The sequence below is a fragment of the Poecilia reticulata genome, chromosome 9, assembly GCF_904066995.2.
Source record: "Poecilia reticulata chromosome 9, P_reticulata-male-v2, whole genome shotgun sequence".
Lineage (NCBI taxonomy): Eukaryota > Metazoa > Chordata > Actinopteri > Cyprinodontiformes > Poeciliidae > Poecilia > Poecilia reticulata.
The window spans coordinates 10,567,912-10,592,563 of NC_088838.1; the positions used below are offsets into that span (position 1 = coordinate 10,567,912).

Sequence of the window (24,652 nt, forward strand, 5' to 3'; positions counted from 1 at the left end):
CTAACCTGTGTGCCACATGTTGCCTGATCCATGGCAGCTTGCGTGCTTTTCTTCCTTACTGCCATGCGTGCCAACAGAAGCGGCAGAATGCTTCCGGTTTATCAAAACAAAACTGCTCTCACGGTCCGCAAATAACATGGAAATCTCAAAACTTAATTAAATTTTGGATGAATGGACGAACAAATAGGGCCAGTGGGAGAGAGTCTATCCTCTAAAACACATTTATTCATATTGGCTACATAGTGAATAAGTGAGGTAATTTTTAGGCAGTAACCATGTCGATACAAAAGTACTTATACTTCTTTAATTAAAGCACTTCCTGTCTGATTTGTTCTGAAATTCAACATCAACAGAAAAATGTATTTGCCCCTTACATCTAACCTCTAATTTTGCTGGGGTTTTTTGTCAAACTTAAATTGCTTCAAATTAATATCCTAAATAATTTACAGCAGCATGTCTGTATGTTGACTGAATGTTTTGAAAAAGTAAAAACAAATATATTAATGTCTTAAAATGTGCTTAATCTTAATGGCTGGAATTATCTTCCGGTGTGATAAATCTTAAGCTATCAATTACTTGAGCCTTGGCTTGGAAAAAAGTAATAACTTGTTAACCTACAGCATGTGTTTTTCTATTAGGAATTCTGCTGTAGCATCTTGGGAGATTGCGCATGCATCCGGTGAGGATGAAGGCATGTACGAGTGTGTAGCACAGAGCAGCGCAGGACAAGGACGGGCTTTAACGCAGCTCACCATTCAAGGTATACGACACACAAATGAGTTTAAGTTCTGGAGTTTAGCACACATCACTGTCTTTCTTTACAAAGCTTTGAAAGAAGATCCAAGATTTTTTTTTTTTTATGAAATCCTTGCTTTATGTCTAAAACATCTCCAAGACGCTGAGCATGCCAGCACAAACATAGGCTCTAAAAGGTAAACTATTTCTGCTCTGTTTGTCCACCGCTGATAATTCTACTTTTATGTTTTGGTTGCGTTCCCACAAACACAGAGCCTCCTCCGGTCCTGAGACCCGCAGTGAACGTGACTTCCTCCGTGGGGGGCGTGGCCGTGCTGTCTTGTCAGGTGGACGGCCACATGCGTCACAACCTGACGTGGCATCGAGCTGGCCGCGCCGTCCACGCCCGAGCGGGCCGGGCGAAGCTGCTGGCCGACTCGACGCTGCAAATCAGCGGAGTTCGGCCGCAGGACGCCGGGGCGTACCGGTGCGAGGCCACCAATGCCCACGGGCGCAGCGAGATCACAGTGTGGCTTCTTGTTCCAGGTACGGAAGGAAGATACCCTGTGGATCATCTGCGTAAGCACTTAACACGCCGGGGCCTCATGGCTCCTCTCAGGCTCCCATCATCTGGTTTCCATTACTCCCCTAACCTCCTCGCAGTCAGAGTGAGCTACTTCCTTAACAGGAAAAAAAAAGTTGAGCTCATCAGCCAAATGTGATGTTAAGAGAAAAATGTGTTTTTCATTGCAGACATGCCCCTCAGTAAGGATCGAAAACAGGCAAATAAATGCGAAACTTGTTGGCGGTCATGATGTCAGACGTTTATTCATTTTGAGTTTACGGTTGTTAATCTTCTGATAGGAAGTTATAAATGACATCATGCTGCCTCGACAGCGCTCTGACTCATCGCTGTTTCTCTGTTTGCTTGTGTTTGACTCTGATTGCAGAGGCTCCTTCTGTGGAAGTTCGCCCCCAGACCCAAACGTTCTCCCGAGGGGACGAGATCCGCTTCGTCTGCTCGGCGTCCGGCTCCCCCCCTCCACAGGTCTTCTGGAGCCATGGAAACGTGCCTCTAGCTAATCAGCCGAGGTAAGGGAACGCTAAGCCAACTCCACGGAGAACCGTGGAGTGTCATCATCATCATCATCGACTTTTACACTGCCCAAAACAATTTGCACTTTTCAAGTATTCCAACCTTTTTCAAGTTTTATCACTTCACAAATACAAAGTTCAGTGTACTTCATTTGGATTTCATTGATTTGGAAAAAAATAATGAAATCATTAATTTTTTAGAATGAATGATTCTGATACCCCTAAATGAAATCGACTGCCATCAGTTGTCTTTTGAAATCACCTAACTACAAGGAATAGGCCCAAGAGGTTTTACTAGGGAACATTAGGGAACAAACAACATCATGAAGACAAAGGGACACAACCAGGAGGAAGTTGTGGAAAAGTTTAAAGCAGAGTTAGATCATAAAACAATATCCTCAGCACCATTCAGTCCATTGTTTATTGAAAGAGTATGGCACAGCAGTAAAGCTACATGTCTATCCACCTAAATCTGACAAGCTGGACTTGGAGAGCATTAATTAGAACATAAGCCAGGTGGCCCTTGGCAACTCAAGAGGCAAAGATCAACACCTCAAGTGGGACAGTGTTCAGACAGGACAACTCTACAGAGTCGGTGGTTATGTAAGAGTGGGGAGAAGAAAGTCATTGTCGAAGGGAAGCAGTAAGATTTAACTGTTTACCGCAAGCCATTCTGACGGCTCAGCAACATTTAGGAAGGCGTTCTGGTCAGATGAGGCCAAAGTTTTGACCAATAGGCAAAACTCTACGTTTGGCCGAAACTAACACTGGGTATTACTTCCCACTGTTGCACATGGTGGTGGCAGCATTATTATGTGTCGTTGCTTTTCTTTATTAAGGACAAGCGAGCAGGTCAGAGATGATGGGAAGTGGGATGGAGCTGAACGCAGGAAAGTCCTGGTTTAAAAAAGGCTAGCGTAGCAAGGCAACAACCCGAAACAAGCAGCCGGAGCTATGTAAAATGGCTTGGCTCAAAGAAGAATTGTGCATTAGAACGGTCCAGTCAAAAAATCCTAAAAGAAGGCTAAGACATTCCCTAAAGATTTGCCACTGTATTTGCAGCAAAAAGTAGCTATGTATCATTTTCCTTCCACTTCAAAACTACTCAGTGTTAGTCTGACACATAGAAATCCAATGAAAAAATAGAGGTTTGTGATCTTAGCATGACTAAGTGTGAAAAAATTCAAGAATGAAAGTCACCTTACAATAGCTCTGGGTTCAAAATATTAAGCCAACTTGTTGCGAAAGGTTTTCTTGAAGCTGTTTGTATGTATCTGAACTTTCCATGTGTATAAAAACATTTCCCCTTTAGAAAGAGGATTTCTCTATCTCTACATTGGAGCATGTCAAATAATATCATTTTGTGTCATCTGTATAACACAGATTCAGTCTAAACAGGGATGGAGTTTTGACCATTCGGGGAGCCCTTCCAGAGGACGCCGGGGACTACACGTGTCAGGCGACCAACGAGGCCGGGAGCGTCTCTCGGTCTGCGTCGCTAACGTATGCAGGTAATCTTTGCAGATGTCTGCTGCAGGTTACTGTTATGTCGCAAGTGTGGCCACATCCTGTCTGTGCCACACACCGTCAGATATTTCTCCCCTTGTTCTGTGAGTCCTGACAGCGGTGGAGCCGTAGTGTCAGTTAGAGCTGTCAGCCCCGTCCTTGACGGAAACGCTAACAATGATCGAGAGTGGCAGCCTCCTCCCTAAGGCAACCCCGGTGTTATAAACCCGCCGAGTCTGAATGTCACGTTTAACAACACTGATCTGTCAAATCAGACGTCTGCATGTAAGATATGTACAGTGCCTTGCAAAAGTATTTATTCATCTGGAGCCTCTTTTGTTTTCCAGTTTTCCCACACATTTTCTGTGTGGACTCAGGTCTTGACTTTGGATAGGATATTTCAACACATGAATGCGCTTTGATCATTAATCCTTCTGATATGTCACTGAAAGCCAAACCATGCAGATTTATGTTAGCAGAATGAAAATTGGAAAGTTGTCCTTTTAATTTCAACTATTTCAAAGGAACTCCAATACATTTTATTTTATTGTGAGAAGATGAAGAAAAAATCTAAGCAGTGTGAAATACTTTTGCAAGGTGTTGTATCTATTAAACTTTTTTTTTTTATCTTTGTGTTTTGCTGAAATATAAATTTTTTTTGACATATTTCCCCCACAGAGGTGCCAAGATTAACAATTACTCAGCAGGTTGTGCTAGTATCTGTCGGTAGTGACGCAACGTTGGCGTGCCAAGCCACAGGCGTCCCTCCTCCCCTCGTCCGCTGGTTCAAAGGTAAGTCGAAGACAAACGGTTCATTCTTTGCCACGGCTGTGGGGATATTTCGGTTGAAAAAGCAGCTGCTTTGTTTGTGTTTCCAGGTGAGCTCGAGGTGGGCTCTGCTCCTTTCGTAGAGCAGGATGTGCACAGCGGGACCTTGCAGATTCGAGGCGTGCAGGAAGTCGATGCCGGTCAATATAACTGTGTGGCCAGCAGCTCTGCTGGAACCTCCACTGGCACTGTTAGTCTAGAGGTTGGAGGTAAGACCGCAATTTACTGCTCTGCATAAAGATTGTGTTACTCTCAAGCCCAAACAAAGGGAAAGTCATCTTGTGCCACTTCCACCTCCACAGTGGGCCCATTGTTTTCCGAGGCACCGGCCGACGTGAGCGCTAACGTGGGGGAAAACATCACCCTTCCCTGCATCGCCCGAGGTTTCCCACAGCCGACGGTGAGCTGGCGCAGGAAGGACGGCAGGCAGATTCTCGCAAGGACAGACAGCGGCAGCAGGACAATGCAGACGGAGAGCGGCCATCTTTCAATTCAAAGTGAGTGTGCTTTGAATTGGGGCTAATACTAGTTTACTTGCGCTGACCCAAGTGAGTTACTGTGGAAAAGGTGCCAGAACCACGTAAAGATGGCTCCCAAGCATCCAACTGGATAAAAGCTCCATATTTTCAGTCCCTCTTCTTGACTTCATTTTTTTAATGTTGTGTAACACCTTGTTGAGATTAAATAAACACACAGTTGAAACCAAATACTCACATCATACTTTTTCCCTTACTGTCTGATATTAAATTAGATTAAAATACCGTTTTGGAGACCCATCCTGAATAATCGTTTTAGCTGATGTGTTTCACATCATAGTTTCTCTTAACACCGCTGTCTTTTTTTCCTTTTCTTTTTTTTTTGAGGAGAGAAGCAGCAAAACATCCACATAGTTTGATGTTCCCACCATCACAGTTGGCTCTTTCGATCTTCCCCCTTCCCTCTTTTCCTCAGAAAAAATGATGAATTATTATCAAACGTTTGCTCAACCACAGCATATTTATCTGGACTTTCTCACATTTTATATCACATGATAATACAGTATGTAAACTTGTACATTTCAAGAAATCGTTATGGTAATTCTAACTGACTTAATACCGAAAGTGTTTATTTGATTTAATGTCAGACAAAAAAAAAGAAGGGTGTCCTTAAGGACAATGTTAAGCACAATATTGTCCTTAATATTGTAATATAATATAATATTGCTAAAGAGAAATTGTTTCTTTATGGACTGCATCTGTCACTGCGGAAGCTCCTGACTGACCTAATTTATTCAGTCTGTTAAAATTTTTACCTGTTTGGTTTAAAACAGCAAATAATCCGCATTCGGCAATCCCCAACATCCATCCACCTCTTGTTTTTACTTTCATGGTCTTTGTCCTGACTTTCAGTGTCGCTAATACCCGTCATTACCTGCTGTAACCATCAGCTGGCTAGCTAACACAAGAATTTAATTATAGGTCAATTTTACCACATGTAATGTCCAGGGAATTCACCAAGGAGGGGAAGTGTGTGTCAGCTGGCTGGCAGCTGAGCTAAGATCATTAATCCCCCCTTTTTTCTATTTTTAAACCAGTAATTACAGGGCCGTCAAAGCAATAATAACACTGGTTATTGAGGAGAGGTCTTACGAGCTGTAGCTTCTAAGACTCGATGTTCTACATAAAGAGATTATTCAGAGTGAGTGTCGAGATGTTCCCGTGCCACATGTGATCTGTTTCTAAAGGCGTGTGTTTGACTGTAGGTGTGTGGCTGCATGACGAAGGCGTATACATATGTGAAGCCAAGAACCAGTTCGGGACCGTTAAAGCTGAGGCCAGAGTTAGTGTCACTGGACTGGGTAGGCTTTCGGCAACAGTAACACCAATCCAACAAGCCTCATTTTCACACTTCCTGGCTCTATTTATTTTATTTATTTATTTTTTACTTTCTTTTCCTACAGAGCCTCCTGTCTTAGCCCAAGCTCCACCAATCATCACCACAGGCGCTGGCCAGTCCCTGAGCATCCCTTGCATGTTGCTGGATGGAATACCGCTTCCAGAAAGACATTGGTCCAGTAATGGAAAACCTGTATGCCTGACTTGAATTAAATGTATTTGTTCCAATATTTCTCTTAATTTTTTTTTAAGCGTGTGTTTGTTTTTTGTTTTTATTTTTTTGTTATTGCTTGAACAGGTTCAAGCGAACGGGAGAATGTTCATAAGGAGTGATGGCAGCTTGTACATTGAAAGAACCCTCCCAGAAGACACTGGGACTTACGTTTGTACTGCAGTGAACGTAGCGGGTTCCACGAACATTACAGTCAGCTTGGAGGTGCAAGGTAGGAAACTAATGAAAGAGGGAGCAGCTTAGAAAGCTTCCTCGGCCAAGAAAGTAGGCCAAGGAAGAAGTTTTACCCTGTAGGCGCGTTTCAACTATGACACTTTGTACCCTTAGCCCCCAGAACTTCATGTCCTGGAACTTTGTCAATTATCTGTGTGTGTTTCCACTTTGTCCAAATCCATCTGTTTTTTTCTTAGTAAATGACCCCCTAATCTTCCTTCTGCAGGAAGGATTTTGTTGTTAGTGGTTATGGTGTAACAGCTCAAGAAAGTCATTTTAAATTTGTTAGAATGTGTAAATGGATTGAACTCTACATGAAATGCTCCAGTCATAACTTAGGAGCTTGCGTCAGAGAGGAAATGCAGTCTAGTTGTAAAAACTGTGGTTTTCAGTAGAAAAAGTATAACAAATGATTCTGACACAGACACTTTATGCATATTATAATTTATATAGAGTCACTCCTAAATTTAAATCACTTTCACAGTGTTTGTATGATCTGAGCAAAAAAAAAAACAAGGAGCGCTCTAGTCAGGATTACAACCCAGTGGTCTACAGCTGTAACGTGTGATTATTTCACCGTGGTTACTCTCTAAAAGAGAGTTAAGATAATAAAGCAAAAATGGTCATTCTGTGACTATTTTAAGTTGCATATTGGAGTATAGACACTTTAAAATATATAAATAATTCAGACTGTGAAGGATGAAGGAGGAATGCTCCTACCAGAGAGCTGAAAGCAGAAGTAATTGCTTTATTTATTATTTTCACCTGGACAAACAGGTTTTAATAATGTATATAAGAGTAAATATATTGATATTTATTAGGTACTGATGCTGGTTGAAGTTAGTGGCTTCAACCAGCCACTAACTACATGCGAGCATATTAAGGTTGCAATGTTACGTTCTGTTGTCTTGGTTACCAATAAACAACCGAAGCATCCACATCGAGGTCCGTGTTGCTCCTTCATGTAAAGTATTAGACAATAACCTGAATATATTACGCTTTTATTCACTATAAAATTTAACATGAGTGAATTGGTTTAAAGTCGTCGCAAACACAAACACCAAATATTCTCGTTTCAAAGCTTAAAAGTCCCAGAAACCTTTGACTGTCAACAAGCTTTACCTGGAGGAGAGATGAGATAAATAAATCAGTAGTCACAGTTACTACAGATAGTGAACTGAGTTAGCCAAAGTTTGAGGTCAACAATTGAAAGTTTCTATGGATCTCACTTCAATCTGCCTAAAATGTTCACACTTCCTGCTAAACTAATAGAGTAAAATCTTCTAGTTTCATGTTAATGTTTTTGATGGATCGCAGTGAGACTGGTTTACTTTACCATCTAATTATGCGCTGCAAAGCTTCATTGCTCGGTTTTTCGTTTTACAGCTTCTCTCCGCCGGACACTGCCGGGTTCGAAAATGTGCCAACTCAGTGCTGAGCATGAAATATGTTGATGATTCAACCACCTGCTGTAATCACAGAGAGGGGATTCATTTACGGCATGCTTTGATGATCGGGCCGTTTTGTTTGTAGGCATGTATTGACAGACAGGGCAGATTATAATTTGTCATCAGTTTGTAATTAAGGCATACCTCAAATGCTACCCCACACTGACAGGCTGTGTGGTGCAGTGGCAGTGCTACGGACAGGTTCTTCACGGTCAGACAGCTTTGTTTTACCACCCTCTTCCTCCACAGTGCCACCTGAGATCAGAGCCGGCCCATACCAGTACATAGCCAACGAGGGTGTAGCCATAACGCTGGCATGTGAGGCCAGCGGAGTTCCCAAACCAGTTGTTGTCTGGTCCAAGGTAGGTGAACTCACACGCAGTCCAAATCCACTCCACCGACTGATTATATATTCATGCCTTCGTGTTCTTCTCTTATTATTAAAGAACTAATGCAATATTTATTCTGTTTAACTCCAACATCTTTAATAATGCACAAGTAAATAAATACAAAGGCCTCTGAAGTGCAGGTAGACTGTCGAGTGGCCGTTATAATTTACACAACTACTGTAATTTATTGTGATTACATTAACATAAACCCTATTTTTTACACTTTCCTTTTTTTTTTATCTAGTGCTTCCTTTTGTCTGTCAGAATATTCTTAACACCAACAACAATAGTTTGTGCTGCAATCAAGCCTTGATTATCCTTCTGAAAAGAGAGGCTGTAACCATGGCAACTACTACCCTGTTGCTACTGGGCTGTGGAAAATAACTCAGGATTTTATAGTACCTTAGAAATCTATTTAAAACCTCTTGTGTGTAGCTTCTTCACATCTTGAGAGGAAAACCCAAAACGTTTTGTGCATCCGGGCAGAAGCAGATTGCTTTTGTTTTTTGTTTTTCAATTAGGATGCAAAACATGAAAATTAAAGCAGCCAATACTGCCCAACTCCTCTGCCTGCTTTAACAGTGATGTGTTTGATTAATCAGTGAATAATTTCTCTACAAGCGTAGGTTGACCCACATGGTCACACATTTCAATTTACACAATGAATTCAGCAATTCAAGACAGAAAAAAACTGGGATCATTATGTCTAGAAAACTTGTGTCAGCTCATATTATATCTTCTTAACTACTGGGGTAAGGTCAACAATCTTCTTTTTCCACATAATTAACTGAATCTCCTTTTGTTTAGAGACTTCTGCTCTTACATAAATCATTTTTTTCTTGAGATAAAAGCAAATCAGCAAAAGGATTTTCTTTAATGTTCAAAGCAAGCACTTTCACAGCTGGCTACTTTCCTCTCTGTGCATATTGCAAATAGAGAGCATTTCAACGGGTGGTCTGTAATTACGTTTGACATCAAAGGCTGCCGTGCAAGCCTTGAACCGAGCACAGTGTCTCCGCGCTGGTGTGGTTCTTACTTTTACCATGAATTGTGTTCCTGCTGTTGCACCTGCCATTCTCGCAGGGAAGGCAGCCTCTACCCAGGGACGGCTCCTCTCTCCAGCCTGACTCTGACGGATACCTCCACATTCCCCGCCCCGCGTCCGACCATGCAGGCATCTACATCTGCACTGCCACTAGTCCGGTGGGCTACGCTAGCCGGGAGATCCAGCTGAGTGTCAACAGTAAGAGAAACTAGCATGACAGCAAATGTCCTAGACAGACATTCACTTGCAAGCATTCACATACCTTGAAATGTTTCACATGTTGTCACAAACTCATTTTATTTTTCTAAGGTTTTATGTTGAAGGATGCAAATTGTGAAAGACGGGGATAAAACTTGCTTGAAAAATTGAATCTCCTTTGAATTAAGACCCACCTTTTACTGTAATAGCAGCTGCCAGTCTTTTTCGTCCACAGATTCTCAATTAGATATTGACCTGATATTGGCCTACGCCATTTTAAACATGAATATGTTAAACTGTTCCATTACATCTTTGGCTCTATGTTTAGGATTGTTTTGCAATCTCAAAATTGTACTGTTATTGTATTTAGCTGTATCTACCTCTTCATCAGCTCAGGCTAGCTTCCCTTTGAATATGGAAAAAAAAGAATTCCCACAGCATAATCAATAATGGTGCCATCCTTAGTGTTTTTTGTTGTCGTTTTTTTACATGTAGACTAATGAGGTCAACTTTGAATTCATCTGACCGAAGCATCTTCTTCCAAATGTTTATAGTGTTGCCTACCTGACCTGCGGCAAAGTTGAAACAGATTTCTTATCTTCTTGTGACTTTTCCGTAAATATGTGTCTTCCATTGCTCCTCTGCAGTTTGCATCTTGGCATCTTTTTCTGTCGAATGCTCTCTTCGCCTGGCCAGGCTGTTTAGGAAGACAGTAATGTCTTGGTCGGATCACGGCTGTACTTTGTGTTCTGTGTCCTTTATGAGATGTGATACTGATTTATATCCTACCTCTTGTTTAAACTTCTCTTAAACACATGTGAGGCCCTCACAGAGCATCTGAATTTTTGCTTAGATCAAAATATACACACACATGGACTTTCTTTTGGAGGCACCTGGTTGCTCTGTATTGTATTTGGATGCATCAGAGTAAAGGGGGCTGAATACGGATACACACACCAAAGTAATTATGTGCTATTTAGAGTTTATCACATATAATTTCAATAAAAATACACTGAAGTCTGTGGTTGTAGCCTAACATAATGTGAAAGAGTCAGGTGCTGCAGTGCTATAGGTGCATTCGGTCTTTTACAAGACAAAAGACCAAGAATGACTTTGCCATAACTCGTCCCTCCATTAATTTTTTTTTAAGGTCTGCCAAAGATTATGGGCTTGAGCGGCCATGACAACATTGTTAAGATGGCGGCGGAGGTGGGGACTGAGGTGGTTCTCCCCTGTGAGGCCCAGGGAAGTCCTTCCCCATTAGTCACATGGAGCCGCAACGGACATCCCATCCCCCCCGTCACAGCCGGGTAAGAACATGGTTTCTGTGGCAATCAATATGCAGTCATATTAGTCTTAACTGGAGAGTGACCCATGGTTCCCACCTTTGTTCTTCTAACAACCTTGCCAACATGTCAGACATTTAGTATCACAAGGGCATTTTGCTGATGGGAAGCATCCATTTGAAAGTACTGCTGATTTTTTTTCTCTTGATGATTCCTTGAAAGTGGAGTAAGGCAGAGATAGTGACAGTCCACTGAAAGCTTTGTGTGTGCATAGGCCTGACCCACAGTCTGCGCTGAAGCGAAACATCTGGTGAAATCTGGCCTGGTAACTTATTTTTATGTGTTGTCACCCCTAGGTGCCGACAGGCTGACAGATCGGAGCAACATATTGAATACATCATAGACAAAATCTCATAACCAGACAGCCTGCGGCGCATGTCGTCTAGTTATGAGATACGGGTTGGGGTAGGGTAGATAGGAGAACGACGGGGGCTACGGGATGGAGACTCGTGGTGACTCAGTTACTGTAAGACTTGTGCGAGCTGGATGCAAAGGAAACAGTGGGGGTGGAATGCCAGGAAGCTGGGGGGGGGGGGGGGGGGGGGGTATGAACTGACAGAAAAAGAGATTCAAGCATACCGTCTGCCTGATGCTTGGATTCCCAGAAGTGTTTGAGCTGTAAAACAACATGCTGACTCTTTACAAGTTCTGTCTGATGAGAATAACACATCTGTGAGAACAACCCCCACACCCCGCCGTTTGCATATGTGGGACCCGTGGAAACAGGCGGGGCGTGTAAAGATTTGTTCTTTGCAGCAACACTTTGCGACTCCGGAGGAAATGACCGGAGGGTGCTGATTGTAGCGTAAATGAGTGGGGGTGAATTTCCTCCCATACCTACTTATTTAGCCCTTCATCTGATCAAACTGAGCTTATGCTATTTTACAAAGAAAACAAATTTGGTTTGTAGGTGTGCAAAGCCAGTAGAGACATACCCAAAAAGACTCGCATCTGTACCTGAAGCGAGAAGTTGTTCTTCAAAGCATTGACTTGCAGAGGGGTGGGATAAAAATGCATTCCAAACTTTTCAGGTTTTTAAAAAAAAAAAAGAAATATGTAAACTTTTCAGTTTACTTCACAATTATAAACATCTTTGTTTTGGTTTATTTCAATCTCATAAAATCTCCATGAGATATTTTGGCTGTGGTTTTGGGCTGCACTGTGGAGCAGTTGGTAGCACCGTAACCATACAGCAAGAAGGTCCTGGGTTCAAATACCATCCTGGGGTTTTATGACGTTTGCATGTTCTCCTTGTTCATGCATGGGTTCTCTCTGGTTACTCCAACTTCCCGATAATTGTGTGTGCATGGTTATTTATCCTGTGTGTCTCTACGTTGCTCTGTGATGGATTGGCGACTCTTCCGGAGTGAACCCCTCCTCTCGCTCAGTGCCTGCTGGAGATAGGCCTCCCTCTGCAGGGATGACTGGGTTTAGATAATATAGACGTGATTGGTTGCTGGAACTTGACAAAATGTAGAAGGAGGACAAGTACTTTTCTAATCCACTACTTGTTCATTTTCCACCCAGTGCTGATGAGACGGATTTGTCCCAGTTAGTTTCTAAACCAGACGCTGGTGATTTGACAGCAGAGTGGGGCGTGATGAATGAGTGAGAGCGATGGCTCAACTCCTCTGTGTCGGAGCGCTGCAGTGTGAGTCGGGACTGAACGGGCAGCCAGTTGGTTCTGATTGTACATGTTCTGTTTTTTTTTTTTTTTTTTTTTTTACAGTGGTTGGGGAGGAGGGACGGGTTGGTGGAGGTATTTCAGCTTATGGCTGCTAAAATAGAGAGCTCTTTGTGCTTACAGCCGAGTCTGCGCTTTCATGAACATGTTATTGTTAGAATTCGGCTGCTTGGCAGACAGAGTTATCTCAGATAAATTGCAGAGGTGTGTTTACTTTCAGCTATACAGCTGCACAGCTTCTGATGTAATTTATATTATCGCAAAAATCATTAAACATGACTGACCTACATTTAGCTTCTTTGACATGCGCTGGACTCCTGCTGCTGTTTGGGTAACAAAGCATCTTCTTGACGTAAAGTTTAGTGTAAGTGATTGCAACAATCTTATGGATGCTCTATGGATGTTTAACTGTGACAAACATCCATAGGACAAATTAATGTTTCAACATAAACTGTGCACAGCACATGGTTGCTCTCTGAGAAACAAAACTTTGATTACAGAGACGTGAATGACTAATTCCATCCTTTAGCAAGACTTGTGATTTTCACATGTTCTGTATGTCCTCTAATAACCTGCTGCATTGTTCCCAACGAGTGGAAATTAATCTTTTTAAGTGTTTGACCTTTCCCACAGTGATATCATCAAGGTCAAGCTTCCCTTACCGTTTTAAACAGTAATGCCTCTGCGCAATTGGAAATGTGAATTTAATTGTTCTCTGGGAGCACAACGTGGGTCTAGCTGAGGTCCAAACTTCACTCAGTCATGCCTGTCAGTCGTCACAGATCCATTTTTGTTCTGTGCACCAAAACAATGACATCAGAAAAGATCCCAACTAGCTGCTTTACAGTGAGTTCTCCTTGAATTTGTAGCAAACACTTTAATAAAGCATTAAAAAAGTGAAGAAAACATTTCAAACTAAGCAACAGTTGTACTCTCCTGCAAAAGTATTGCCAACCCTGGACTTCTACACATTTCATTACATTACAAAACCATCAAAGTATTTTATTATATTATATTATCATATTATAAACCAACTTAACAGTAGTTCATTATTGTGAGGTGGAAAAAGAAGATCAAGATAGTAAAGCCATCGTTGGAAGAGAGACTTTCACCTCAGAATTATGCTCTGCTTTGCGATGGTCTACCTTAGTAATACCCACTGAGCACACATATCTGCATTCGTTGCAGTTTAAATATTACATTATTATGAATGTTTTTTTCTAACTATGGAAAACAGTTTTTTGTCATCTTTTTTTAAGGAGTTGCTGTAGGTCTGCTGTGACTCATGAAGTGTTTTCTCCATTGCTTTTGCCTTTGCTCCCTATTCCTCCCCAGGTTCACCGTTTTGCCTTCCGGCTCTCTGAGGATCACTGATGTGCGTCTGATTGATAGTAAACTGTATACCTGCACTGCAGAAAATCCAGCAGGGAACGTGTCCCTGATCTACAATTTACACATTCAAGGTAAGTCGGCGGAAATTCATTTGTAAATTGAACTTAATCTAACGCTCAGAGGCTATTATGCTGTCTCCAGCATCTTTGTCAAAAATGCTGGAGACTTTACCACTGATGCTACCAATTTCCATTCTCAGCCAAGCCCAGAATCCAGCCAGCACCATCCATTCTGAAAGCCATGCTTGGCCAAACAGTGGCTCTCCCTTGTGTGGTCCAAGGAGAACCACGGCCTGAGATCAGCTGGTTCCACAACGGACGTCCTGTTGGCAACAAGAACTCTGCACCCCTGAGGATCCATCCGGTCGCCCTTGCAGACCAGGGCACGTACCAGTGTGTGGCCAAAAACGGCGCTGGACAGGAAACATTAGAGATTACGCTGGAAATCCTTGGTGAATATCTCTATTTTACAACCTCAGACCCTCAGATGTGTGAACATTTTACAGTGCGTTTCAAAAGCAATACACCAATGAATTAAGCAATTCTAGTAATTTACCTCAATTTCTATAGACAGCAGAAATGAAGGGTTGCACAAATGTAATTATAATTTTTTCCCAATAAAAACAGTCATGCTTCAGGTACCTAATGACATCAGCCTAGGTAGTCATAAAGTGAGATTAGCCAGCCTGTGAGCTGTACAGATGTCACAATTACCTAATGTTAAAACCAACAGGTTATGGAGTTTCTGTTTGTCCAAGATATACAACAACCAAGGACCAAGGACAGCCTGACAGTCCGATGTTCAAAGCACAGGCTGCCATTAATACCAAAGCAGTGATTTTTGTGTTTGGAGTGGTGCTATAACCAGGAGGATCAGTGGCACACTGTCATTTTCAGTGATGAATTTCAGTTCTGCATTACAACAAAGAGCTGTGTGAGCATAATCCTGTGCCAAGATGGCAGGATTTGTGGAAAGGCACACTTTACTTAAGTCTTGCCTCAGGAAGTTCAGAGCCATAATGATGTGACTTGAGGTCTTCTCTGACCATGCCAGCACAATGTTACAGCCTTTTAACAAGACAATACACGTCCACACATGACTCATAGGGCTTTAAATTTGGACTTTACTCCAACCTAATGCTGATCTGCTACACCTTATGGCCAGTTGTAAAAGTTGTGGATTGACTCGTGGGTCTACCACAAAGTTTTATATATCACGGGTTGTGTGAAAGCCAAAGCGTGTGCCATGCCAGCAGCATGCCCATACTACTAACACCATCATCTGTTTGACATTGTATTGTAATCATTCCATTACAGTCTCTCTGTGGGCTTAACTTTCACTTCCAGTGACTTTTGTACAATGTTTGTTGATGACCTTAGAGTGCTTGTGTGCTCTCTGAAATGTCACAACAGAAATGACCTGTATGCCCAAAGGCTTCCTGATACCTTCTTATTTCCACACAAGGAATGTCTGATTAATTCTTCTCATGCACTTTTAACTTATCAATAGATTATTAGCTCAAAGTGAAAAACCTATCACCGCTCCCTTTCCCCTCTGCCCCCCAGAGGTCCCGTCCTTTGCAGAACCTGGAGATGCCATCTTGGAGAAAGTAGTGAACAGCAAAGTCGTCATCTCTTGTCGTGCCAAAGGTAAGAAAGGATTCATAGATGAGTCTACTCCGCACATACTGAAAAGCTGCATTTTTGCTGGCATTGCATTGATGGCATTGTATACGTCTCTTCTGTTGTGGTTGCTTCCACAACATGGTGAGAAGAAAAATGAAAATTGCATATTTCAATGAACATAAACATAATCTTCAAATTTAGTAAAAGTTTGTCACTTCACAACTGCAGACCTCATTGTTTTAATGGTATTTTATGTGACAGACTGATGTAAAATGTTATCTAATAATTCTGTCCCCTTTGAGTGAGGGCTCAATTAAGCACAGTGCCTGAAAAACAAATGATGTGCGACAACAACGAGTGTCGGACCAAACACATACTTAAGTATCCAGCACTGATACCGGGTTCACTACAAACAAAGATCCCAGACAGTGAACAATCTATGCAAATACTATAAAAGAATTAAGTACATTATTTTCACCTAATTGAGATGTTTTTTTTAAAGGCTTGCTGTTGCTTCTATTGGAAATTAAACAGCTTAGTTGCTTGGCAATAGACTTTCTAATGAGTAGCAAAATGTCCTAATGCAAAGATGTTCTACGTCTCTAAACAATAAGCATCACTAATTATATTGATGGCATGCAGAATGTAAAAGCATTGCACTAATATAATTAACTGACTGTATATAAATTTGCAATCCTGGTGTTTTAGTTTGTAAAACCGTCCCTGTTGTGTTAATTATCTGTACCGAGACTTACAACGTTTCCATTATTCTTCGTAACACACCTCAGGCTTGAGCATCAGTGAACGTTTTTCCTCCAAGTCTTGCCACAAAATCTTGTTTAGATTTAGCTCTGAACTTGTTCTTTGCCTTTTCCAGCAGGTTTTCTTCCAGTGTTACCCTAGATTTCACTCTGTACATCATCACATCATGTCTGACCAGCTGTCCACCAATTTCTTTTCAATATCTGCTTAAAGCTGCCACCACCGTGTCTTCAGGGCGATGTGCAGTGTGAGTTTTAACCTCACATATCACTTTGAGTGCTGATCAAAAAGTTTTGTTATTGTCTTTTCAGTCCAGGATCTTCTACCTGTTTGCTGTGACCCCTCAATAGCTTGTAGCAAACTCTAAACGGGGCGTATTGTGGCTTTTCCTGTTGCCGCTGTTCTATGAAGGTCATAACTAATAGCTGTTCTGTTGACAGATTTCCCCACCTGGGTTGTGAATTTTAGTAGCTTCTCCAATTACCACGAGTCGTTGGTTAATACTTTCCTGTCCTCCTCTGTCAGATTATGTGGAAGGACACGTTTTGGTACATTTGCTGTTAGACTATTATCTTTCCATTGTTCACTTATGGAATGAACAGCATTCCATGAATTGTTCACAGCTTGGAATACTGTTTTTACTCCTTAATTATGCTTTGAAGTTTTCTAAAACTTTCTCTTGACATCTACTGTGTTCCTTGAGCCTCATGATGTTGTTTGTTTACTAAGGTTTTCATGAATCCTTGACGGCCTTCAAAGAACAGCTGCTCTTGTACTTATTCAGGTGGGCTGTGTCTACTATTTAAAAGACAGCTATGGTTGCACCGTTTTTTAGAGATATCAGTGTAAAGGGGGATAAATACAAGCGGATGTCACTCGTTTTGGATTTGGATTTGTAGAAATGATACATTGAAGTTTCTGTTTTGTAACATGACTAAATGTGACAAAGTTCACAGGGTGGGAATATTTTTGCTCTGAAAATATGAAATAGCTATGCCTCTTCAGAGTGATGTTCTGGGTTTCACAGCGAATTTGCATGATGGCAGCATCCTCCTTATGCCGACCTCCCATTCAGAAACCTGTCCGCTCAACGAGCTAGCATTTCCAAGAAAACTTACAGTTTTATCAAAGCACGCAGGTGTAGGCACCTGTCCCTGGAGTCGCCGAGCGATCCTCACCAGACAGCTCCCGCAGACAGCCATTGTTTGTGTGGAGCTCTGCCATGGTAACCTGTTCAACGAGAGAAGGTGAGGACTGTGTCTATAATGTGGAGCAACAGCTGGAACATCAGTCTGCCGGCTGCCTCGGTGAGCCACATCTGCTTTCCTGTGTGTCGCGGCCTGCTGGGAAAGGAATCCTAATTACAGGCTGCTGCTGGCAGATAAAGGACAGAGATGTCTGAGGTGCACCGTGAAGCAGGGGAAGAGGCAGATAAAGCCAAAATAGCCCTCTTTACATCTCTGCTATACAGGAAGGCAGATACCGCGATGTGCTACTTTATAGGGCCGTTCAAGGAGTTCATGTTCAAGAGGGGAAGTCAGCAGCAGGAAACGCGCATCCCTGCATTGTTCTCTTGAGATCAATCTGTCTAAGCAGGCCTAATAATGCTAATGCAAATCTTTGCCCTGAGGACATTATTAATACAAGAAGCGTATTGCAAACGAAGGGGGTAAATATTTAAGAAACACATGTAGGATATCCTCTTTCACTAACCACTCTAAGGGGGAAAAAAAAGGCCTACTAATGAGATCTGTTAGCATCTAAAGTGGGACATCTGTATGCATTTCCTCCCAGCAATGACATAATGAATCTGCATTAAATCTCTTTAAGCTGTACAAGTGTTAAAAGGCATGATAACATTGCCTGTGGTGTCCTATGGTGAGCAGCTCACAGATTGAGGAAAAGTGTTTTTTTTTTGTTTTTTTTTTCCTACCTCACGGCTGGTGTTTGTATATAACACCTCTGGAAATAGACCAAGTGGTGTTTCCTCCAGGACTGCCGCTCTGTCGCTCTGTAGAAAATCCTTTTTTTTTTTGTCTCATATTCTAGCTTTCTCCAGTGGACCATTTTCACCTCTCCTTCACTCGGTGATCCACAAAACACATCTGTTTCAGGCTCCTCAGTCGAATCGTCAATCCCTGTGTTTTATTTTTTCTTACGGCTCAAAGCTTTCATTTCGGTGTTAGGTAATAAATCTGGAGACCATAGGCTTAAAGATTACATCTCACATCCCTCTAGTATACTTTGCTTTCTGTTTTATGTGAGTCTGACCTTAGCATGCCTCGGGGGCTGCAAGGACTCTAACCGTTTTGGCAGCGTCTTGCCTGCTGCCCTGCAGATAAATGGAGAGCTGGCATTTTCCATTCTGGGCCACGCGCCCGATAAGTTCTGTCAAGAATCGGAGGGATGGGAGTTACTTTTCTTTTCTTTTTCTTTTTTTTTTCCTCCGGCTTGGTCAATATAAAGCTCATTTTGTGCTCACTCAGAATCCAAATCATTTCCCCTCTCTTCCACCTGCAGGTTCACCGCATCCCAGGGTACGCTGGTTTAAGAATGGCCTGGAGATCCATCCGGAACAATCAGAGTACTCTGTGGCGAGGGATGGTGCTCTTGTAATTAGCACAGCATCTGCCAGCCACAGTGGAGACTTCAAATGTGTGGCAACCAACGAGGCAGGCTCAGTCGAGAGGAAAACCAGGCTAAAAGTAAACGGTGGGGATTTATTTATAGCTGCATACCTGCTTTCTCTCCCACTAACAACAGACACACTAATGACACAAATCCCTTTATTGTGTATTTTTAGTTCCTCCGGAGATCCAAGACGACAGCCAACCACTGAACCTCACTGTCACCTTGAGGCAGCCGCTCACTTTGGGCTGCGACGCGTTCGGCATTCCCTCTCCACTAATAACCTGGACTAAAGATGGTCATGCTGTGAGTGCGTCACTTGGATACTGTATCATTTCCATCTCTAGCTGCACAATGCCACCAAGTGGCTGGTGTGTCCATCAGTAAAGAGGCAGATGGTTTACAGAGCTGATCGCTGTGTCCAGGTGGACAACCCCGGTGTGTATCTGCAGAACGGGAACCGACTGCTCAGAATCTACAGAGTTCAACAGGAACACGCAGGTCAATTTGCCTGCATAGCTCAAAACTCAGCTGGAGAGGCAAGGAGACAATACAACATAGTGGTACAAGGTGAGGTCAGGAACCCATTGTTGCTGTGATAATTGACTTTTTTGAGCTTTCTATCATGTTATAATGTTCCCAAGCCCAGCTTCTGCATTCCAGAGCGCCTCTCTCGCTCAGCTCCTCAGACTAGTCAGCACCAATTAGCAAACACCTGGTGGAACTGAGCTTATCATATGAACTGTTTCTCAGTCCAGAGCTCTCAAGAACATTTATAAATGGCTTAACAGAGAAAGCTTGTTGTGATAACGTACTGAAGAGCAGGTGCTTTTTAAAGAGACAAAGGCCTAATTTCAAGGCGTTAAATTTCAAAGGCAAATTTCTTTTAAGTTATGTTTGATATATACAACATTTTCATAACAATTGAAGGCAGCATAGTTGCTTTATTGTGCAATAAAATGCCATTATGTAACTAGAAAGCACATAATACTGCCCCTTTAATTTATCTGATAACATAGTTGGACACCAGACAAGTTCTCATAATGTTTTAATTTATTGAGATGTTTCTGTATGTAATTTTATTCCAGCTCCTCCAGTGATCTCGGGGACATCCCGCCTGCAGGAGCTCACTGTGGTGCAGGGTCAAGAGGTCGAGTTCCAGTGTCGAGTCAGTGGGCGACCAGCACCCAGAGTGGAATGGAGCCATGATGGAGAGTACGTGATCGAATGGTGGCATTCATCCGCACGCTAAGGACGGAACAGTTACATTGATTTGATTATCGATTCCTTCGTCTGCATCCAGGGTTCTGTCCCCCGACGGAGACCCTCACGTGGAGTTTCTGGAAGATGGCCAGGTCCTAAAGGTGAAGTCAGTCAGACTGAGGGACCAGGGCCTTTACCAGTGTCTGGCCAGGAACAGCGCAGGAACCCAAATGCGCCAGTTCAGACTTACAGTTCAAGGTGATTTTTCCTTTGTGTTGTTCTAAGACACACCGCTAACGGATTTAAAAGCGTTTTAAACACTCAGGATTACACTGCAGACATAAAGGTTAAAACTTTCCCCGTCTTGAATCTTGAATCAACATTCCTTGCTTAAAATTTGCTCTCTGTTTGTTTTCCTCTAGCTCCACCCGTCATCAAGAGTACGAATGAGACTTCAGAGGTGTCAGTGGTGCTGGGTTTCCCCACAGTCCTCTCCTGTAATACTGCGGGCTCGCCTACACCCAGCATCACATGGCTGAAGGATAATCAGCCCATCGTGTCCACCCCTCAGCTGACGTACACCCTCGGCGGGCAGGCTCTGCGCCTGGGCTCCACACAGGGAGACAGCAGCGGCATTTACACATGCAGGGCCACGAATCCAGCAGGCACAGCCACCAAGCATTACTCTCTCAGTGTTTTGGGTAAGGAGTGAAAGGCAAAACAACTGGAGCAGCTGCTTTTGGATGATTAACTGTTTTCTCCCATCTCATCAGTCCCACCGCAGATAGAAGGAGACTCTTCAACCTCGACATTTTCTGGTCAGGAAGAGAAAGTGCGGATAAACGGAAGTTTAACTCTGTCCTGCTTGGCCAAAGGTTTCCCCGAACCCAAAGTTCACTGGTTTAAAGATGGACAGGTTGGTGTGGTGCCATTGATGTGCATTCAAAGCTATAAGCTCTGTGATTTTCATCCAATACGGTCTGACCTCTATCGGCCTCTGCTGGTGATCAGTGTGAATTGCAAAAGCCTCAACAGTATAAAGATCCCTTTACACAAACCACCCCCTCTCCAGATTTTGTGTGATGAGCAAGCATGTTAATTATAGCAAAAGCATAAAGAATCCAGTAATTAAACGTCACGACGTTGACAGGAAAATACTGTTGCTGTTTTTTTTTCTGTCCGAATTGACAACTTTAGATTCCTTCTGTAAATGTACATTTACAGAAGGAATCTAAAGTTGCTACTCAACATTATTCAGTTTGTGGAGATTCTTTAGCAGAAATGTAATTCTCCTGAGTCTGATGGACATGTTTTACTCACCTGAACAAGGTGGTTGCGGAACATGTTTTTCCAAGAATCATCTTTATAGGCATTTTATAACATTGACGTAACAGAACTTTGAGTTTTTCAGTTGTGTGTTTAAAGTCGAAAGAACGAAAGAAAATAAACAAAAAAGTGCAGATACCGCCATGCTTGTGCTAAGTTAGAAAAACTTTGCCTATTTGTCTCAATAAAGAGGATGCAAGCTAGCTGATTTACCTCCGAATGCAATTTATTAAAATGACGGAGACTAATGAAGCAAGGTCGCTCACAGGTTCTGTTCAGTAAGGGAAAGTGAGAACATGATGATGGTTATACAATACAATGAGGTCTCAACAGGAACGCACTGGTTGATTAGTCCATTAGATGACGTCACTGGTTCCTGTCCTGAATAGATACCCTTTTGACCCATTACGTTAGCAATTGTGGTTGCTTAGAGATTGTTCCGAACAGTGTACTTTTCATACTCTTCAGTTCATTAAGTGTAAGTGTGTTCAGTGTCTGATCAGCTGAATGCTCTTGCTGCCAGGTTTGACCCAGCTGGCTGCAAATATGAAAGGCTCTGGGTCACAGCGGATTTCTTTCACACTTCTCTCCCCTTGATCTGGCAGGCAGTAAAGCATTTATAAATCTCTTATAGGTGTCTATCTCAACAATTGCTTGAAGACTGAGGTTTAATAATCTGTTTCATTTTCAATTAAAAGTAGAAATTTTGAATATTCCTAAAAGTTTAATCAAATCTCAAAACCCAGCATGGCTGTCTTAATATAAAACGTAGTAACAGGTGCAGTAAAAAGTTTATTATTTGTACTAATTTTTTGTGCGTCTTTCTATTTGTACCTCTTTAAATCAGACTTGCACACAGACCTTCTTTAGTGGACATGGTCCTAAAGTGTTTGAAATCACAAAATGCATTGTAAGCTTGTATTGCTTTTGCAGTTAGCCTGGCTGATAAGCAAATTAATTGGTAAATCCCACTAGCTTTTGAAAAATGCATAAAATTTAAGTTTTACAGTCATTGATGTCATTTTCTAATTAAGTTTAGACATTAGAGGGTATAGTGAAACCTAAAATTATTCATATTAATGCTGGATCTAAATGTAAAATTATTCAATAAAGCAAAAAACCCTGTTGCTGATAGGAAGTAAGTCGGGTATTTCCTAACAAAATAAAACAATCTAAGAGCAATTTCAATAAATAAGCAATTATCTGCTTCTGTTTACATTTAACCTAAAAAAAACCATTTAATTACTTATATATAATATTTAAATAATTAAAAAATAATATTTAATTATTTAAATAAGTTATTGAGTTATCAATAAAAAATATATATATATATGTTTCTAAGCATTGCAGCTATCAAAGCCATATCATCCACTACAAAAGTCAATTCCATCATATACAATTTTAGGTAATTAGTTGCGTTTAATCTCATCATTCTTCTTCATAACAATTGTCTCACAGAATTATGCATTAAGATGTTCAACTTTGATGTATATTTGTGTCTAGTTGCTGACTGGGAGCCAGCAGGCTGGCATTCAGGAGCGTGGTCACCTCCTCCACATAGAGAATGCTGTGCTTTCCCATGAAGGATTGTACACTTGTGTGGTGTCTAACTCTGCTGGAGAGGATAAGAGAGACTTTCACATCACTGTTCAAGGTGTGCACACAGTTGCTTTAGCTTTGGGTTAAACCTCGTGTTAAGACAACATCTCTCTGTTGAGATTGAAACATTTTTTTGTTTAAGCATTAGTAGAAGGTGATCGGGATCGGTTTCTGTCTTCCTGCCAGTTCCGCCGATCTTCCAGCGGGTGACCAACACGGAAGCAGCCTGGAGTTTGGGACATGAAGGGGACAACGAGGACAGGGTGCAAAAGCGGGACATTGTCTTGGGTCACTCAGTCAGCCTGTCCTGTGAGAGCAATGCCATCCCTCCGCCAAAACTCAGCTGGTACAAGGATGGGAGAAAACTCACCTCTGCTGACGGAGTGATGCTGCAGCCAGGTCAGTGGAAGCTCCTTTTAACTGTGACCTCTAACCTTTTCTGCATGACCGAGACATCATATCTGAAATTTTTTTTTTCCTGCCAGGAGGACAGGTGCTACAGATTCCTCGAGTGCAACAGGACGACGGTGGAAAGTACACATGCCAAGCTGTAAATGAGGCAGGAGAGGATCACATGCATTTTGAACTGGAGGTCCTCAGTAAGCAAACAAACACACATTTATTTATTTATTTTTTGCTCTGATATTTCACAATAAAATTCAAACATGAGGATTTATTTTTCTATTTATCCGTAGTTCCTCCTGTCATTATGGGAGCATCAGAGGAGTTCATGGAGGAAATGGGAGCAGTGGTGAACAGCACCGTGGTTCTACACTGCGACGCAACGGGACACCCCACTCCGGTGGTCTCCTGGCTGAGAGACGGGCAACCGGTGAGCGCAGACTCACAGCACCACATCAGCAAGGACGGAACGCAGCTTCAGGTTAGACGGGTTTCACTTTTACCACTGCGTAGACCGATCCGGCGGGGGATTTTGTACGGAGTCGTAACACTGTGTGTTGTTTTTTTTTTACCCTTCAGCTTCTCAGTGTGCAGGTTTCAGACATGGCTGACTATCTGTGTGTGGCTGAGAATAAGGTCGGAACAGTTGAGAAGCATTTCAATCTGGCAGTCCAAGGTAGGACATTAAAAAGCATTCATACCCAATACACATCTTTACATTTTCTCATTGTACAACCACATCTTCAGTGTAATTTACTGGATTTTCTTTTGTGATAGACCATCACAAGTTATTGCATAACCTTGAAACAGAAGGTTACAAGGAAACATCTGAATGGTGTGGCAAGCATTTGTATTTACGCTCCTTACTCTGATACCCCCATATATGTAAATCCCCTGCAGCCAATCCCTTTCAGAAATCCTCCAATTAGAAAATAGAGTACACTTTTGTCTATTTAACCTTGGTATGAATCCAGCAGAATTTTCAGTCGTTTGATATGAAAATCTGAGACATACCCCAAAAAAAGTTGGACCTGCAATTTGTATGAAAGATGACCCTGCAAAGCATCGACTCCCAAGAATGGCTCAATACACAAACATGCAGTGTTTTCCAGATTTTGATTT

At 42.1% G+C, this 24,652-nt stretch overlaps 1 protein-coding gene across 1 annotated transcript in view; it reads left to right on the plus strand.

Moving 5' to 3' along the window:
* Positions 1-24,652, plus strand: part of hmcn2 (hemicentin 2) — a 61,695-nt gene that overhangs the window by 15,086 nt on the left and 21,957 nt on the right. Inside the window, exons 10-37 of the mRNA XM_008419228.3 lie at positions 639-760; positions 1,009-1,281; positions 1,686-1,827; positions 3,214-3,341; positions 4,015-4,128; positions 4,215-4,373; positions 4,467-4,661; positions 5,906-6,001; positions 6,104-6,231; positions 6,337-6,481; positions 8,181-8,293; positions 9,404-9,563; positions 10,714-10,873; positions 13,929-14,056; positions 14,185-14,436; positions 15,551-15,634; positions 18,893-19,084; positions 19,176-19,306; positions 19,426-19,570; positions 20,089-20,215; positions 20,304-20,461; positions 20,626-20,904; positions 20,977-21,119; positions 23,033-23,183; positions 23,315-23,527; positions 23,614-23,727; positions 23,824-24,011; positions 24,110-24,206. Of these exons, the coding sequence (XP_008417450.2) occupies positions 639-760; positions 1,009-1,281; positions 1,686-1,827; positions 3,214-3,341; positions 4,015-4,128; positions 4,215-4,373; positions 4,467-4,661; positions 5,906-6,001; positions 6,104-6,231; positions 6,337-6,481; positions 8,181-8,293; positions 9,404-9,563; positions 10,714-10,873; positions 13,929-14,056; positions 14,185-14,436; positions 15,551-15,634; positions 18,893-19,084; positions 19,176-19,306; positions 19,426-19,570; positions 20,089-20,215; positions 20,304-20,461; positions 20,626-20,904; positions 20,977-21,119; positions 23,033-23,183; positions 23,315-23,527; positions 23,614-23,727; positions 23,824-24,011; positions 24,110-24,206 (4,337 nt within the window). The remainder of the gene's footprint in view (positions 1-638; positions 761-1,008; positions 1,282-1,685; positions 1,828-3,213; positions 3,342-4,014; positions 4,129-4,214; positions 4,374-4,466; positions 4,662-5,905; positions 6,002-6,103; positions 6,232-6,336; positions 6,482-8,180; positions 8,294-9,403; positions 9,564-10,713; positions 10,874-13,928; positions 14,057-14,184; positions 14,437-15,550; positions 15,635-18,892; positions 19,085-19,175; positions 19,307-19,425; positions 19,571-20,088; positions 20,216-20,303; positions 20,462-20,625; positions 20,905-20,976; positions 21,120-23,032; positions 23,184-23,314; positions 23,528-23,613; positions 23,728-23,823; positions 24,012-24,109; positions 24,207-24,652) is intronic.